This window comes from Episyrphus balteatus, chromosome 3, assembly GCF_945859705.1.
Source record: "Episyrphus balteatus chromosome 3, idEpiBalt1.1, whole genome shotgun sequence".
NCBI lineage: Eukaryota > Metazoa > Arthropoda > Insecta > Diptera > Syrphidae > Episyrphus > Episyrphus balteatus.
In genome coordinates, this window is record NC_079136.1 from 13986695 (window position 1) to 14006623 (window position 19929).

General features: G+C 28.3%; 2 protein-coding genes across 2 annotated transcripts in view; one reads left to right on the top strand and one right to left on the bottom strand.

Annotated features, from left to right (window-relative positions):
• Nucleotides 1–8417: 8417 nt before the first annotated feature.
• On the bottom strand, nucleotides 8418–9107 carry LOC129913286 (uncharacterized). Its single transcript, XM_055991870.1, has 4 exons — nucleotides 9032–9107; nucleotides 8884–8972; nucleotides 8679–8815; nucleotides 8418–8595 (listed from the first exon to the last, which is right to left on the bottom strand). The coding sequence occupies exons 2-4, from the start codon at nucleotides 8948–8950 to the stop codon at nucleotides 8497–8499; spliced, it is 303 nt and encodes a 100-aa protein (XP_055847845.1). The 5' UTR covers nucleotides 8951–8972; nucleotides 9032–9107; the 3' UTR covers nucleotides 8418–8496.
• Nucleotides 9108–16371: 7264 nt separating this feature from the next.
• LOC129913378 (uncharacterized) overlaps nucleotides 16372–19929 on the top strand; it is a 123660-nt gene continuing 120102 nt past the window's right edge. Inside the window, exon 1 of the mRNA XM_055992005.1 lies at nucleotides 16372–16728. The gene's annotated coding sequence lies outside the window, so the exon portion shown is untranslated. The remainder of the gene's footprint in view (nucleotides 16729–19929) is intronic.

Genomic DNA, 19929 nt, shown 5'->3' on the forward strand with positions numbered 1-19929 from the left:
TTTATGTTTTATGTTTTACTTAAAATATTTTTCGATGCACTGCTATTTTTTTGACCGCAGCTGTAGGGGAGAGTGGGGCAGTTTTGAACACGGGGCACATTTGAACACTGCATATAAAATTTTAGCATATCAATTTTTTTTAGAAGTATTTCGATATTTGAACCCGTCAACACGATATCCATAAATGCCAATGACTTTCCATCGTTATCTCGGCTGACTTTCAGATTTATAGGTGGAAGGTGATTTTTATAGTGGTTTTGCATTATTTCAGCTTTTTAGTTGTAAGAGTTTAAAAAAAAATTGGTACGTGATTTCAAAACGCAATACAATTTTTGTTAATGGTTAATGAATTTTAAACCAATTGACGGTGAATTTTTGAATGAATATATTAATGTTAAATATTTATTTAACATTTTATGTCGTTGACACAGTTTTGAACAAGTATGGTGGGGCACTTTTGAACATGTTCAAAACCGCCCCGAGCAGTTTATATAATAAATCGTAATGTTCTTATAAAAAAAAATAGTGAAACTAGCATTTGTGGCCAAAATTAAAGAAAAAATGGGAATATGTACAACATAATTGAAGATTTAAAAAAATGCATGAATTCTTCAAGTTCTGCTAGATTTTTCTCGATGAGAACTCGATTATATACCGCTTAAGCGTTATAGAAACTAAAGTCAAGCTACCTACACCAATTAATGCTCCTGGTACATGAAGAACATCCGCTTTGTTAACATTTAGATATAATATTTAAATCTAAATGCGATTTAGATCGCAAAATAAATCTATTTTACTCTGAGAAGCATAAATGCTATGAATACCATTTTTCTAAGATATATTTTAAATGAATTTTTCTTGGTTTTTGTTTTTCTTTTGAACTTATAAATGTGATAAACTGATAACTATAGTTTAAATTTTAATGTTATTTTTTCTGAGTTTTTATTATTTGTTGGTTAATTGGATAAGATATAACAATCAATTTGGAGTTTTTGTATGTTCTTATTAAAAAAACTAATAAAAAGTTAAGTATTATTTATTCATTACAACGAAACTAATACTAGCTGCGTTCCTTTGGAAATATTTATCTACACTTTTTAGTACTTAAAACTACTTTGAACTACTTTGCTATATTGAAAAAGTAGTTCAAAGCAACTTTAAGTACTAAAAAGTAGATAAATATTTCAAAAGGAACGCAGCTACTGCTGTTCAAAAGTGCCCCTTCCATGTTGAAAACTGCCCCATACATGGGGCACTTTTGAACATAAGAGCCTATATTTTTAAAACATCAAAATTCAATATAAATAATTTGTTTAACTAACCAAATGTTCTTTGAAATCGAAGTTCAATGTTACTGTTCAATGTTAGTAAACTTTACAGATCAAGAAATCGAACATATTTCGTTCAAGCAGCTTCGAGAGCAAAAAGTGTTCATATGTGCCCTACTCTCCCCTACATTTTGAAAAGAAAAAGAGTGTTTCTAAAACCAAAAATTTTAATATTTTCGGTATAAAGGTATTTCTATACATTGTTTTATAAGAATTTTTAGTTAAATATTCCGTTTCTTAAAAAAAGAAATAGATTTGGCTTATAGTTTGATAATTTGAAGTAGATTGGAACTGAGAATTTAAAATAAATTTCATTTTTTTATGGAAAAAAAAGTAGGTACCTAGATCTACTTCAATTGAAGTAAAGTGGTACCACTGCTCTTAAACAATCCTGATAGCTATCATTTAATGCTTCGAAGCGCATAATTTATGAATAATGGTTCATTCTATTAGTAAAAAGTCTTTGTTACAATTCATTTAATCGTTTAGAAAAATAAAAAATTTAAAAATCATCATTGTATTGAAAAGCAATTTTCAAAAATCTGAATTGCAAATGGAGAATGACATTTTTAAACGTTTACACTCCATACACACCCAAACTTACGAGTTGTCACAAAAGCCCTCCCTAGAACCTACTATACACCTATTCATAATCAAAACAAAAAGAAAAGTACCTATATAAACAATCACCTACAACTACGCAGATAAAAAAAGTTCAGTGATAAGCGCAGTAAATAATGAATAAAATAAAAAAAACCCAAAGATTATTATTATGAATGCTCTTATTAAGAAATTCCCATAAACAAAATTGCAACAAAATTCCATCAATTTTTGTGCTGTGAAATGATTTGATAGTCAGACAATCAATAGTCAATAAAATAAATTGGTTACTTTTTTAAGAAACAAAAACAAAGTAAAATTCTACAGAAACTAGTTTGGATTTCATTTGTTCCGCATAATTTGTTTTCATTTTGCCAAGAAATTTATAATTGATTTAATTTCTTTTTCAATTTGAAATTGGCCAAAGCATTTTTGTGATTACCAACTCCAGCCAATTTGGCCATTATAAAAAAAAGGCACATAGTTAGTACCTTCAATAAATCAGAAGCAAAACGCCCTTGGCACAAATTTTTTACCTTCTACCTTCTTCCCAATGTCCCGACCCGATCCTCGTCGTTACAAGGATTTTTTCTTTGTGCAAGGTTCAGCGGCGTCAGTAAAGTAGAGTAGAGAAGGAGTTAACCCCTTAGACAAAAAACTCATTCGAACAAGTTTCAAAAACCACCCAAAAACCCCCTTTTTTTAAAGGTGCAATCATTCGTGACTGCCATGTAGTCAGCAAGTCACTGCAATTAAAACAGCTGGACAAAAAAAGAAGTGTCTATTTTTTTGGCAAACAAATTTTCAATTTTTCGACCAAATATACTAGCCCACTTATTTTCAATTGAATTTTTAATAATTTCCCTAACAAAATCAACATTGACGACATTTTGATGCGCATATTTCTCAACAAAAAATCGAAATGAAAATTTAATAAAAATAAAATAAACATTTGACAGCTCCCAGCTTTTCAATGGCAGCCATTTTTGCACAAAACAGCAGCAAGCAAGCAACACACGAATAAAGAAAGAAAAAAAAAAAACCAAAACAAAGCTCGCGACACTCTCCAACCAACCAAGTCGATAACTACGTAGCCATAGAAGACTACTTTTTTTCACTTTCTTTGGGATGAATTTTTCACTTAAAAAAAACAATTATAAATGATTTTAATTAATTGAATATGTTTACCTCAATTGCTGGATATAAAGATGGTTGATAAAATTTGCTCCACAAGGTGTTTAAAATATTCGAAACACGCTTCCAAGTTTTTAAGGCTGGATCTTGTATGCGAATGAACATCGATTGATTTTTGCTGGTGTGGTGAAAATCTTGATGGAGTATGTTTGCCGTGGTGTTGGTTAGAATGAGACAGCTAGTACACGAAAATAATAATTGTATGCGTTTTAGATTGGACGAGTTATCTCACTCGCACGTTATAAACGCAACGTAATATCATTTGTGTATGAATGAAACAAATAGATGAGTATTTGTGTTTTATTTTCTTATTCAGCAAAAAATTTCACACTAGAGCGAGAGAATATTATTATTTCGTTAACAAAATGATGCACATGTGTAAAAGGGGTAGAGAAGATGTAAAATGCACCTGAGAAGAAAAAGCGGCATATATATAAGAGTTAACTCCTATCTCTTTCTAACGACCTTACTTTTCACTTTTTTTTTTTTTCTTGTTAATCTTTTTTTTCAATTTATCTGTAAAAAGTTTGTTATTAATTCGATTAGGGTTTTCATAATGAAATTGATAAACTTACATTAAATTTGGCACTTTGAATGATAGATGGGTTGGTTAATATAGAATTTATTTAGTTTTTATTTGATTTAATACTTTTTTAACACATTTAATTGATTGTTTTTTCAAAAAAAATTGGCTGCAGAGATAGCGGCAGTGGTTGTAGAATTTTTTGAATTATCAATGAAGTTGGTTGTTGTTGGTTTCGGTTTGGTTTGGTTAGGTGAGCAAATGCATTCAGCGGAGAACTCAACCATTTATTTTGTGCTGAATTGATAAATTTTTGTAACAGAGTCGGTAGGGAAGAGTGGGAATGAGATAAGGTAGTGTAAAAGGTGTGTTCATATACCTGCAGATATTTTAAAATGTTGATAGACTCAATAAAGAAAAAATCTTTGCATACGTTTTGAAAACTCTTGCATCAAGATAATTTTTTTTTGTCGAGGAACATTTTCAATTGAAATGATATTCAAATTGTTGTGAAAATAACAAAAGGTTAGTAGTAATTACCAAAAAGAAACAATTTTGGATACAAAATTGAAAGAAGTGTAGACGTGTTTTCGGTCCAATTATGCAAAATTAAGCAACATTTTTAGCGTGTTTGTTCCAAAAATATTTGATTGTCTACACAAAGTGACCAAATAATGTAGCCAAGGCTGATTCGTAACGGAATCTTCCATACAAAAATAGGACAACGAAATCTTGATCAAAAAAATTTCGTTATGCTTTTCGTTTTTTTGGTAGGCACGCACTTGTAGTAAAAAATCCGAGATTTTTTTTGAGAGTTTTCACTCATTTTTCACTTACTTTTTATTGTCCTATACATTATTCTCTTATGTGAGCATTTACATATTTATTTAATCAAGCTACTCTACTAACAATTTTGCTTCTATAATGCTTTACAGAAGTAACAATTGCATCTGTAAAGCCTTATAGAACCAAAATTGTTTGCCTGTTTTCACTACAGCCCAAATGAGATAGTAAGTTCAGATTTTAAATTAAACTTTTTTTTATCCGACATTCGAAATGAGATAATTTGCAGAATTATCTAATTATTTGGAAAAATATCAATTTAAAAAAAAAATGCATCTGAAATAGAAAAAAAGTATTGCAAACAAAATAAAATTGCAACTGAAACATATTTGCATTAAAAAAAATGCAAAAGAACAAAAATTGCATTAAAACTGAAATTTCAATTATTGCAAAAAAAATTATTTTGCATTAAAAAAACTGTTATTCCAAATAAAATATTTTCTGCATTAAAAAAAAAAGTCCAATGCAAAATGTGTGCATTAAATTTTTTTTAAATATTCGTCGAATTTCTTATAATTTTGGCTATTTGGCCTTATATTAACATCAATATTGTTGAATTAGAATAAGCTAGGTAATGTATGGTCAAATAGCAAAAATTGTAAGAAATCGATGATATTAAAAAACTTTTTTTTTGCATGCAGAAAATTTTATACTTAAAATATAATTCTTTTTTGCAAAATATTTTTATTTGTAATAAAAAAATTTATTTTCAATGCAGTTTTTTTCAGTTGCAACAATTATTTTTTTTAATGCAAATACTTTTTAGTAGTTGAAATATATATATATATATTTTTAATGAACGATACAAAGATTAATTGTAAAATGTTTTTTGTTGAATGTATCAAATAAGACCCATTACTTTTAAAATTAAAAAAAAAAAAAACAATTTTTTGAACTCTTATTAACAGTATTTACCTGCCATAGAAACATATTTTTGGTTTCTAAATATCTTGTACAAGACTAACCCGATTTAAACGAAAATGTTTATTGTTTAAAAAGGGTTGGGGTCGAAATTCTGTATGTTGCAAAATTCTGTATTCACAATACTGTATACCAAAATACTGTATGTCAAAATTCTGTATGTGCAAAATGCTGTACGAACAAAATTCTGAAACTCAAAAATCTGTATAGCAAAATTCTGGTTGGTCAAAATACTGTATTTCAAAATTCTGTAAAAATGCTGTAAAAAATATGGTTTTGATAATTTAAAAAAGTGCGCGTGCACTTTGTACATTATCAAAACCATATTTTTTACAGCGTTTTTACAGAATTTTGAAATACAGATATATTTAAAAGAGGGTTTACTATGAATTTCTAAGATATCAACTTAATAAAGAGGCAAACTTCTAATGCTGATTAATCTAGGTACTTTATTAGGAGCTACGGAAAAAAGAGAGAGAAAACAAAACTACACTTATTTAAAAAAACAATCTGAATTAAACCACGTTGCATACCTAAAACGGATTGAAAAAAAAAAATTAAATTTATATTGATTTTTACATTTTTTTTGTAAAATGTATTTTGTATGTTTAAGAAAAGTTTGATTTGTGTTCCTAGAATTGATTTACTTTTTTACTTTAATAAATATGTTTGTATAAAATTACAACTTTACTGTCAATAATTATATTTAAAGCTTCTATTTCGTGTTTTTTTTATCAAAGGAAATTTCTTTAAAAATACTGTATTGAAAATACAGTATTTTGCCGTACAGAATTTTGCAAAACAGAATTTTGCAAGTCAGTATTTTGTTCATACAGAATTTTGTATTTACAGTATAATGACGTACAGAATTATGGTCTTACAGTATTTTGACCCTACAGAATTTTGTCGTACAGAATTTTGACAAGCAGAATTATGACCCGCTTCCGTTTAAAAACATTTATGGATTTTTAAAAAATATACCAAAAATAACGGTACTTGTCATATACCGTTTTTAGTAAAATTGAAATATCTCGAAAACGGCTCCAACGATTTTGTTTAAAAAAATTAAATGTTAATTTTCAGCTAAGGTCTATCTTCTAATGAAAAATTTTTGTTTGGAAAATCATTATTAACGGTACCTGCCATAGAACCGTTTTTTTCAAATCCGATTATCTCCGAAACTGCTTATTCGATTTCAACGAAACTTTTTGTGAGGAAGCATTTATACAATTTAAATATAAACCAAAAAATTTCCAAAAAAAAAAAAAAATTTTTGGATTTAAAAAAAAAATTTGAAAAATCAAATTTTCGAAAACAGGAAATTGAATTTTGTTGAAATTTTGTTTTTAGATATTGATTAGTGATTTCTACAAAATGGCATACCAATTTAATTTTAAAACATTTTTTCCAAAAAATTATTTATAGTTAGTTTTTTTTTTTTAAATGGCTCTAACGATTTTGAAATTTTTTTTTTCTAAAAATGCATCTTAACATATCAATCAAAACTGCATACATACTTGTTTTGGAGTGCAATTTGATTTCAGATTTTATTTTATTTTTTTAAAAAACGAATTTTATGGGAACGGGTCGTTATTCTGCATTCCAAAATTCTGTATGACCAAAATTGTGTATTTGAATAAAAAATTCTGTATGAACATAATTCTGTATTCCATTACTCTGCTTTTCTATTATTCTGTATTTCAAAATTCTGTAAATCCAAAATTCTGTTTTCAAAATTCTGCAAATCCATTATTCTGCTTTTTGGAATTCTGTATATTCCAAACTTATACATTTTTATTTTGCCTGTTGAACAATTTATATTCAATTAACAAATTAAGTATAACAGTGTATAAGAGCCGTTTGCTAAAACGAAACTTAAGGATTTATGTTCTACATAAAACCTTATGAGGCAGTCTACGCAGAGGAAAAATTAAGGAATATGAGTTTATATTCTACTTAAATATTTCAGTTTTGTGTCAGCAAATGGCAGTAAAAGAACTTACAAAAAAAAAGAAATAAACCCTGACCTTACCTACAAAAAAAAAAACAAAAAACAATTTGATGAAATATGTACATAATGAAGATTCTTGGCTTAATATTACTCGTATTTTGGTATTCAAGGTATGTCATTGCCATATGCAAATTAATTGGGGAGATACTTTACTTCAAAGTATTTTCTGCAAAGAAAAGATCCAAAGATCTGTTTTCCAAAATTCTGTAAATGATAAAAGAAAAATTGTTTTGATAATGAAAAAAAGTGCGCACTTTTTTTCATTATCAAAGCAATTTTCCTTTTATCATTTACAGAATTTTGGAATACAGAATTTTGAAATCCAGAATTTTGTTTTTACAGAATTTTAGAATACAGAATTTTGAATTTACAGAATTTTAAAATACAGAATTTTGGAATACAGAATTTTGAAATCCGAATTTTAGCCCATGCAGAATTTCGACCCCAACCCGAATTTTATTTTTTTCCAAATTTCTATGTAAAAAATCTTAAAAATTTAAGCAATTTTAACTCTAAGAGCAAGTTCGTGCGACCCAGTCGTGCATTTTATTTTTTAACATTATCGGAAATGCTTTAATAAAATCAAATTATAATCTTCCCAATTTTGTGTACAAAAAGCTTTAAGATACAAGTTACTTTTACCATAAGAGCAAGTAGGTACATGCGATCCAGTTGTGCATTTTATTTTATTTGCAATAAATATATTTCTTTAAATTTGTAATGGAAAGCAAATGCACATTTTTTTTTTTGAAATTTTGACTTTTCTCACAAATGAAGACAATTTGTTTAAATAGCATTTCTGTGAAATCTGAAATTTTTTTATTCCTTTATTTATGCTTTTTCAGTTTAAAATAAAATTTACTATATTTACAGAGAATTTGTACAATGAAAAAAAAAAGCTATTAGGTAACCTTGAATACTTCAAAGCTCTTCAAATATTAAAAAAACTTTTTGAGATATTTTCCGAGCACATCATTTATTAATTTGCATCTATTTTTCTTCGAAATTAAAGTTATATTAAACAATTTGGTTATTGGTTTTGAGTCATTGACTGAAAATTACATTATTTTGGCAACTTAAAAAAACAAATCTGTATCTTCGTAGTTTAAAGACAAATAAGAAGAAACTTCTGGAGCTGGATAGCTGTTAATATATACATCACCAGTAGCATAAGTCTATAAATTAAATTAAAATTATATTTTTTTTTAAAATTATATTTTACAATGCACAATATAACATAATTAAAAATCAAACTCACCAAAATTTGTGGATGATATCTTGTTCTATATTCCTCCAGATTACGGGTAAAAATTGTTCGGTGGCCTATATTTGGGAAAAGTTCCCTTATTTCAGCTGGTCCTAGTAATGCCATAGAACTGGATGTTATTGAATTTTCTATGAAATAAATTAATATTCAATTTAAAGTCACTTTTGTTCAACCATTAACAAATAAATAAACCTACGTCTAAAAAGATTTATGTAGTTCCCTAGGCCCCACATCTGTAACAAATGGCATACTTCTGCATCCATGGTTATAAAACAGTTCAAAAAGCTACAAATAATAAAACATAGACTCATTTTTCTTAATCATCCATAAAAATAAAACTATACCTTTCCACCAAAAATATATACAAAGTCAAATAGAAATAATTTATAAATTAATTTATTAAAATTTTCTAACAAAAATATCACTCAAAGTTTGATTTTATGATAATAAATCAACTTAACACAGAAACTAGCGCGTGTAGTTATGTTTTGTTACATTTTTTGTACTAATTCTAATTCCGAATCAGATACTCTCAACGCAACTCAAAAACGCAACTTAGAACTTACTTTTGTTTTACAACAAATACAAGATTACCTTGCACAACCGTAAAACAAGATTTATATTACATTTTTACTCTAATTAATGACTTTGTTCTTTTTTCTAAGATACGCATGAAAATGACTGATCAATGAAACCTAGCTTCATTTGACAAATAAAATATCAGATACAAACTGAATTTTTAAAACAGAAAGTAAAGATTTTTGCTGTAAATTCGCATCACAAAGAGAGAGCTAACACAAAACATTGATGTATCATTTATTATTTCCAAATTCAAAAAAGAAAACATTGTGTCTTATTGTTATATTGCAAAAAAACGTACCTACAGTTTTTAAGATATACATTTTTGTAACAGTGAGGAAGCTTCAGCACTTTTTAAAGATTGTAAAACAAACCGTGTTTCAAAAATCAATCTATTTCTTAAAATCGTTGATCTTTGAATTTTGTCTCATTACCCCTACGTTACCCATAGTATTCTCATACACTAATCCAAAAAATTAAGGGAACAAAAAAAAACGTGATTTTTTTTAGTGATTTTCGATAGGCTGTAAATAAAATGCACGACTGGGGTCGCACGTACTTGCTCTTATGCTTAATTTAAGTAACTCTAATGTTAAAGCTTCTTATTCAAGAAAATTAGGAAAAATTTGATATTTTCAAGAAACTTCATAAGTAGTGTAAAAAATAAAATCTGTTTTTATAATTAATTAAACACCGTTTTAAATGATGTTTAAAAAAAAAACAAGTATAGCATTTTATTACTTGTATAAAAAGGTATTTTTAGAAAAAAAATTTCGAAAATCGTAGGAGCCGTTTTTTTAAAAAATAATTATAATAATTTATATATAAAAAATTTCTAACATTTTTCAAAAAAATAGTTGGTATGCCATTTTGAAGAAATAACTAATTTACACATAAAAACTTAATTTCAAAATTTTTCATTAATCCGTTTTCAGAAAATTGATTTTCAAAAAAAAAATTTTGAAATATTTTTTAAAAATCAAAAAATGCGTTTTTTGAAAATTTTCTAAAATTTTAATATTACCTTTACTTAAACACTTTTGTATAAATTTTTTTATTAAAATCGGGTTAATGTTGTACGAGATATTTAGAAACGAAAAAAACCGTTCTATGACAGGTACCGTTAATAATGGTACAAAAAATATTTTTTTTATTTTAAAAGTTGGCTCTCATGTGTAATACTACAAACAAAAATTTTAGTCAAAATCGTTAGAGCCGTTTTTGAAAAAAATTAACTTTTGTATTTCCGTTATATGGCAGGTACCGTTAGTTTTGGTCATAAAAAAAAATTTCAATTTCCCCTCTAGGGAATCACCAAAAACTGCTAACTACCAAGTTTGAAGAAAATCACTTCACTTGTTTAGGCTGCAGCTCCAGATAGATACAGACACACAGACAGACAGACAGACAGAATTGCCGGACCCACTTTTTTGGCATTCTCCATCATCGTAATGGCATGTAAAATTGTTACGAATCCTAAACTTGCCCTATAGTACCTATATCGCAAGTAAAAATGATCGCATTATGACAAAATAAAAAGCATGTGACAGCTCTATTCTTCTAGTTTTAGGATTAAATGCTAAAATATTTTCTTTCTAACGGTAAAATAGCTAAATCGTTGGAACTGTTCAAAAACCAAAATTTTCCAATTTTTTTTTGTTTTTACTTTTCTCTTAAGAAAGTGGGACAATTTTTTCTGATAAAATGATTATTATTTTAAGAAAGGCTATTTATTTGGCTTTTAAATTCATTTTGTTTCAAACTTCTAAAATTTTTTTTAGACTGCAATATCAGTCATCAAACCAAAAACCATATTTTTGACTTTGACTATTAATATCTCAACAACGGATCACTGTACAGAATATTCAAGGACATATTTAAAAACTTCATTTAATTCTCTACAAAGAAATTAAGTTTGCTTTGTTAAACAAAATGTTTTCTTATTTTTTGAGATTAATTTAAAAAAGCTATCAAAATAGGCATTTTTACGGTTTTTTAGAAAATTTACTGCTATTTTATTTCTATGGGTGATAAGATTAAACTGAAGTTTAAAATACTTGAAATTCATTTGCAAAGTTATAGATGTATTCATCGAACAGTTTTTCTGTTATGAGCGTTTGAACTTCTGAGATGAAATAAAACACCATATTTCTGCAGGTCTAAATGACTTAATTCTTTGAACTTTATTATGAGCAAAATCAAATTCTTTTGAGTTTATTTGAACATTTTATTGATAAATATCGTTTAAATTTAAGATAAACGAAGGAAAAATTTAAAGTTTTCATTTTTGGATATTTTTCCTTACTTTGAAAATTTTTTGTTTTTCCTTGGTTTATCTAAAACTTAAACGATATATCGATTTTTTTTTGTTCCCTTAATTTTTTGGGCTAGTGTAGTTTCGAGGGTGCATGAACAAAATTGATTTATGCATTAATAGCAAATTGATTGTTACCATTCAAAAGCTAGGTTATTAATTGAAAGTGAAAACACTTTCGTCTCGTTTTATTTTAATGCGTTTAATACCCATTCCCATACAGAGAAAAAAGACATGCTAAAGACAAGTGGAATTAGTATTAAAATAAGCAGATTTCTGCATGGCTTTTACCAAAAAGACCGCCCGCACAGTGGTGCCTTTGGTGCTTTTTGACGTCAAAACTCATTTGCACGGCTATTTCTGGAAGAAAAGTCATGAAATTTAATACACTGAATGATAATTGTATGGAGAATACGAAAAGGCTGCCAACTTTTTTATTAAAAATAGCGGCTCCAAAATGGAAGAAAGAATGACTCGACTAACAATTTTGCTTCTGTAAAGCTTTTTACATGCTTCTTTTGCTTCCATAAAGCTTTATAGAAGCAAAATTGTTAGTTGGGGAGCGTTAAAATAGAATTTTCATTTTCAAAACAGTGTATAAGCTAGAAATTAGGCTAAATTATGACAAAAAGGTTTCAGATCTTAGATTTAGGATTCATAGATTCATATTCTTTAAAAAAAAAATCAAAAATATTAAAAACAAAGTCCAAAAAATGGCAAATTAGTTAGTTTTTCTAAAAAAAAACACACTTTAAGACCACTTATTACGCTATTTTTCATGGATTGTTTTTTAAATTAGCACAATTTTGAGATCTCTTCTATTTATCATAAGAAAATTGAAAATATTTCGGTTATATGGTTGCCAACTATGTTTTTAAGTAAATATTAGTTCAATAAAACTGAGAATTTATTTTTTCTATAACTCAAATATACTTTTCTAATAGATTTTAATGTTCTAAATTCAAATCTGAAGTCATTTTTCTCAAAACTACAATTATGCAGATTCGTGGTTTTGGCTTTGTTCTAAATTTAAATCTAAAGTCGAAAAAAATCTATGACGTCACGTTTTTGAGATAAAAGTAGTTAAAAATTAATTTTTATCTACGAAACGTAGTGTGATAGATTTTTTTAAACTTCAGATTTGAATTTAGAACATTAAAATCTATTAGAAAAGTATATTTGAGTTATAGAAAAAATAAATTCTCAGTTTTATTGAACTAATATTTACTTAAAAACATAGTTGGCAACCATATAACCGAAATATTTTCAATTTTCTTATGATAAATAGAAGAGATCTCAAAATTGTGCTAATTTAAAAAACAATCCATGAAAAATAGCGTAATAAGTGGTCTTAAAGTGTGTTTTTTTTAGAAAAACTAACTAATTTGCCATTTTTTGGACTTTGTTTTTAATATTTTTGATTTTTTTTTTAAAGAATATGAATCTATGAATCCTAAATCTAAGATCTGAAACCTTTTTGTCATAATTTAGCCTAATTTCTAGCTTATACACTGTTTTGAAAATGAAAATTCTATTTTAACGCTCCCCAACTAACAATTTTGCTTCTATAAAGCTTTATGGAAGCAAAAGAAGCATGTAAAAAGCTTTACAGAAGCAAAATTGTTAGTCGAGTCATTCTTTCTTCCATTTTGGAGCCGCTATTTTTAATAAAAAAGTTGGCAGCCTTTTCGTATTCTCCATACAATTATCATTCAGTGTATTAAATTTCATGACTTTTCTTCCAGAAATAGCCGTGCAAATGAGTTTTGACGTCAAAAAGCACCAAAGGCACCACTGTGCGGGCGGTCTTTTTGGTAAAAGCCATGCAGAAATCTGCTTATTTTAATACTAATTCCACTTGTCTTTAGCATGTCTTTTTTCTCTGTATGGGAATGGGTATTAAACGCATTAAAATAAAACGAGACGAAAGTGTTTTCACTTTCAATTAATAACCTAGCTTTTGAATGGTAACAATCAATTTGCTATTAATGCATAAATCAATTTTGTTCATGCACCCTCGAAACTACACTAGCCCAAAAAATTAAGGGAACAAAAAAAAATCGATATATCGTTTAAGTTTTAGATAAACCAAGGAAAAACAAAAAATTTTCAAAGTAAGGAAAAATATCCAAAAATGAAAACTTTAAATTTTTCCTTCGTTTATCTTAAATTTAAACGATATTTATCAATAAAATGTTCAAATAAACTCAAAAGAATTTGATTTTGCTCATAATAAAGTTCAAAGAATTAAGTCATTTAGACCTGCAGAAATATGGTGTTTTATTTCATCTCAGAAGTTCAAACGCTCATAACAGAAAAACTGTTCGATGAATACATCTATAACTTTGCAAATGAATTTCAAGTATTTTAAACTTCAGTTTAATCTTATCACCCATAGAAATAAAATAGCAGTAAATTTTCTAAAAAACCGTAAAAATGCCTATTTTGATAGCTTTTCTAAATTAATTAGATTTAAATTTAGAACAAAGCCAAAACCACGAATCTGCATAATTGTAGTTTTGAGAAAAATGGCTTCAAAGTTTTGGAAACACATGCAATCTTATGGAAACTCGTGCAACAAAAAATGATATTTAAGGCTTCTAGGCAACAGATGGAGGATTGGGATTGACGCAGTGAATAGAGGGACCGATAACAAGTAAAATGACACATTAAAGCCAAAATGTCCAAAAATGCAGATTCGCGGTTTTGGCGTTGTGCCGACGATATAATTAATGTAAAATTTAAATTACACTTGAATTCACTTGAATTTGTTTTAAGAAGAAAATTCTTTTTACATCGGCCTTGTTTTTTCTACAACTCAGTAGAAATGCAGTTCACTTTGATTTTAACAGAATTTGAATGGATTCCATTCCATAAGAAATCTTATTATTTTAAGAAACATTCACCGAGAAAGTTTTTTATTTTAATATTTAAGTTAAAGTTAGAAGACCTTAAACATCCACATAACAAAATCAAACATTTTTTATCTGAAGTCGTAATTTGATTTTCGAACTTGACTCAAAAACCCTTTTACCTATAAACGTTTAATATCAAATCATTCTAAAATAACTTAAGTTGAATTTTAAGAATTTTTATCTTTAATCTCAAATAAACAAATCTAAACCTACCTGCAAAACGAACATGCATTGAATTTCTTAAGGAAATACTATAACTTTTCTCTCTCGACAAACGGTTTTTCAACCTTGACCATTTCTTTAGAAAGAAAATATTTAGTTTATATACAAAAATAAAAAAAAAAAACGTCTCCCCGTATACAGATAACCTGACTTAAATATAATCCTTCGGCAAGAACTGAGAATATCCTTTTAACTCTTCTTAACCACAAAGAAAGCCGTATATAGCTATAAGACAAAAAAAAAAAAAACAACTTTAAAACGTTAAAGCAAAGTCCGATTAAAAATTCACCTCACACATTGAATTCATTTATTTTTTTCTTTTTGCTTGCTTGATTTTTCACCCAATTTGACCTGCATGGTTACTTTTCCAACTGGGTTATTATAGAAATTCCCAAGACTTTCATATATCAATCTCTGTAGGTATATCTTCCTTTAGGTATGTCATTAAAAATACAACCGGTATCTTTGCAACTTTTATCGGTCATCAGAGACGAACTTCTGTTGGGGTCTACACGCTGCGTTGCTGCTGCTCCCACATTCTGATAGGATTTCTCTGTCAATGAAATGATAAAATAGAAGAAAAAAACAACAATCTGAAATAATATCTACGCCTCCACCCACAAACCACAACTCTCTGTAAAGAAAAGGCCTTTTTACACACCAAAAAAAAAACATCTTGGCAAAGCTTTTGAAAGTCACATGGTACGCACGCACATGCTTCATACAAATGGCAGCACATAAAACATACATATAATTACCTTTACCTCTATACATGAATTATGTCGATATACAAATAATTTCTATAATGTCTATATGTATTTGCGAAAAATTTATTGAACGAATTTGTTTTCCCTTGAACACAAAACAAAAAAAAAAAAATAAAAACCATTTCACCTCAAACATGCGGGTAAACTATACAACTATGGATAACCCCCCCGATTCGAAACAAACATCCGGAAATCCCCATTCCACCATCAAACTTCCTGCCTTTTGCTCTCAATATTGACCCTGTTCTGTCCTGCTGAGCCGCCCGCCCGCATGAATTACCGTCATGCGCGCCATTTTACAAATGCCGCAATTACTTCTAGCTTCTCTCAACTGTATACACTGAACAGGGTTGGTCAGAGGGCGACTGATGAGAGTGGTGAATTTGGTAAAACACCTCAAAAAACTATACGAAAACCTCCCCTTATTTACGTGTGTACAATACCAGAACTCAAAATATTGAGAACCTGAGTATAGACATTGCTCTACCAGGAGCTCGCAATCGCAAAACAAGCTACCCCAAGTCAGAGGACTATATTTCTCTCCGAATTCAGTTAGTCAGAATTTACTCGTCGACGATTTCGGTGCAAATAATTAGCCAGCGGTAACCTTTAGCTTTCCAAAAATCACTGCGGATCCGTGATTTATATTTTATTGCCCTAAAAAATTACATATATACCCTTTTTTTGGAAAAAAAAGAAAATGTACAACTTGCACTGATTCTCTCGAGGGAATAATACTTAAATAAAGTTACGTATACGCCAAGTAGTACAGTGCAAAAGGAATTTTCGTATTTTTTCGTCCTAATTTGTGCAGGTTTTTTTTTTTTTTTTTGTGTCAGTAAAAACGAATCCGGATTTTTTCTCACGCTCCACTGAAGAGGCTTATATCTTCGACCTATAAAAAAAAAATCGAATCCATTTTTCAACTTGGTTTTGATTGTATTTGTGTGTTGGTAGTGTGCCTGTGTGTTGTACGTCTGAGCTACAATAATTTTCTCGTGTTGTAGGTATAAACGCGCGCGTTCCATAATAAAAAAAAAACCGTCTCTCTGTAAAGTCTCCTGCGAAGGTGATAAAAAAGTGTAATTTGTCAAAAGGATAAAATTTACAAATTTTTTAACTTATAAAATAAAGTTTGCAAAGAATTTCATACAAACAAACATACGTTTTTTTAAACTTCATATCCTGGTATATCCTCCAAGGACCTAGATTTTGATATCCTGACGAGATAAGGACGAATTCGAGTGAGTATGCAATTTTTGTTGGCGGTTTAAATAGGGTGTTTTTTTTTTTGTTCTTCTTTTTCCATTTTATCCATTTGCAAGTGTGTTAGTTTGTGACACCTCTACAACGAGAGATGAAGGAAAGTGCGAAAATATGAGGGGGGAGGGGGTGGAATGAGAATGGGGTGGCAATATATTAAAAGTGTTTTTGTTTCTATCGGTGTTATAAAGCACGTGCTGGTACCCAGCTTATAAGGGAAAGAGTTACATAAACACTATACTACATTCAATTGCATATCTGTCTAAATGTTTACTTTGGCATTTTCCTTTAAAATTTTTGTCTTTTTTTAGTTTTTATATAGCGGTTATTATCCCTTAACGCGCACCAATACGAAAAGATTGACGTAGAAGGGCGAAGGGAGGCTAACAAAAAACGCGAATGCAGGTTATGTCATGGTTGTATATGTAGGTTTTCATATACACGAGTACCCAATATCTAATGTGGATGAAAAAAAAACCCTTTTGTTCGATAGTGTGTGCTCTTTTTTTTAAAAGAATTTTATAGAAATAGAAAATATTGATGCCCTAAATTTATAGTTAGATTAGATTTAGGTAATTTAATTAAAACAAAATTTTTTTTTATCTTGAAATTGATTTTTTTTTGTTTAGTAAAATGAACTTTAAGTTGAACAGGATTTTTTAGGTTCTTTGCAAAAAAAAAACTCTAATTACTGAGGTGAAACTAATTGAAATAGTTTTAATTTTAATTTTATTCATAAATTAGTAGGAACTTGGATTTTAAAATAAATTTAAAGATAGATATTTATTTCTCTACCATGTTACAGTTAACATTTTTGGAGAAAGTTAAGGATTTACTTCTGCCTTTTTTTTTTGTTGAGTGGCACGTGTATAAAGTTGAAATGTCAAAGGTTGTTTGATTCTCAAAATAAATTCTTCTTTCGTGTTATACCTAAGGACGAAAGTAAGAAAAGACTCTTTTTTTAATTTTTGTTTAACTTTGTGCAATATTCTAGTGAAAATGTCAAGGTGGAATGAGTTTTAAACCTTATAATCTTATAAACAAATTTTGAGATCAAAATGATGTTTATTTAAATAGTTGAAAATGTTTTACGGAAAAGTTTGTTAAGTATATAGTTCTTCGAAAATTTAAAAACATGTACAAATTTGTATGGTTTGAACAGTAAGGCGTTAAGTGGAAAATAAGTAATTTAAAGCTATACATTTTCCGAATAATCTTAAAATATTTTCCCTAAAAGCTTGAAACTCTTATAATCACCGAAGCGAAAGTTGAATTACTTATCTTATAAGGTAAGAGGATAAAAATTGGTGCCAATTGAAAGATTAGTTGACATTGAAAGTAAAAATAAAGATTGGATTGCCAATTTAAGTGTTAAAGATATAATATGTTCCATAACTATAATGTAAAATGGAAACTCAGATAGTGAGAGAAATTAATAAATTAATTTTAAAAATACTACAAAAAACCTAATTTTTAACAAAAAAAGAGGATGATTTTTTGTACATAAAAAGGCAAAACTACACAATAAATTTTAGCTGAGACTTTTTTCTATTTTAAATAATGTCGGGTGCAATTTTTTTTATATACGTGCAAGTAAGTATACTTGGCAATCCTACTCAAATGCTTAAACACATCATAAACAATAATTTTTCAGGGAAAATAGGACCCGACATATTTTAGATAGTAGAACAATAATGATCCTGAACTTTGCAGACAATATTTGTCTTAACAAAAAAGTTATGATAAAAAACGCAAAAAAACACCAAAAAATTAATTTAAAAAATTTTGAACTTTCGTCACCACTGTAATAATGGACCCATTTTCAAAAAATAAATGGCAATCAATTCGACCAATCAAAATCTAGAGGTGATATATTTTAGTTTTTTTTTATTTGTCTTAACAAAAAAGTTATGGCCAAAAAACGCAAAAAACACCAAAAAATTAATTTAAAAATTTTTGGACTTTCATCACCACTGTAATAATGGACCCATTTTCAAAAAATAAATGGCAATCACTTCAATTAATCAAAATCTAGGGGCGGTATTTTTTAATTTTTTTTTAGTTTTCTTTTAGTTGTCTTAACAAAAAAGTTATGACCAAAAAACGCAAAAAACACCAAAAATGTATTAAACAAATTTTGGACTTTCTTCAAAAATATAGCTCTTAGATTCTTATAAAACAAAGCGATTGCCATTTGTTTTATAAAAATCAGTCCATTATTATAGTGTTGACGAAAGTCCAAAATTATAAAAAATAATTTTTTTGATGTTTTTTGCGTTTTTTGGCTATAACTTTTTTGGTTTAGACAAATAAAAAAAAACTAAAAAATATCGCCCCTAGATTTTGATTTAACGAAGCGATTGGCGTTTAATTTTTCAAAATCAGACTAGTTTTGCGACTTTGGTGGCTGTCCAAACCTCAGCAGACAAATTGTCTGCAAAATTCAGGATCATGAACAATAACATACTTTTGAACAGGTTTTGGTTCATTTTACCTGCTGTGCTGAAAAATTATTCGTCTAGGTATCATAGAAAGAATTATATTTTTAAGGGTCTTCGTCTCGTGGATATCTTTGGTCTCTAAAGTGTCCAATGAAATGTCTAGTCATAACAGTCATGTTAGTACAAAAATATTTTCAGACGTTTTTCGGGGCTCATTTTCAACTTGGTGCTAACAACAATGATACTATCAACTGATTACATTAATTAGATTAGAGATATTTTGATGGCTCATTGCTGTCTGCCTGAATGACAACTTAATATACAGGGTATCCCATAGTCATCGCCCCAAATGAAAACCATCGATTTCTGGGGTAATTTTAAGTCAAAAAACTTAACTGGCTTTATCTTTGCCAAACTACGTCCGAATTGAAAGATTTTTTTTACAACCAAGAAGATTATTTTTAAATACAAAATTAATTCAAATAAATTAAAAACATTTGCTGAGCTATTGTGGATAAGAAAAGAACAAATAGATAAAGATCAGAAAAAGTTTTGATTCTGTTTTTGTCAGCTGTAAAGTAATGGCCTACCTTACAAAACCATATTAAAATGGACTTAGGATTTATTCCACGATATTGTTTAAGTCCTACGAATCATTTTTTAGAAGGACACTGGCCCGTTTCACAAATTATGGGTTGAAATTGGAAAAGAAAGCCAAAGTTTATAAGAAACTAAGTTGGC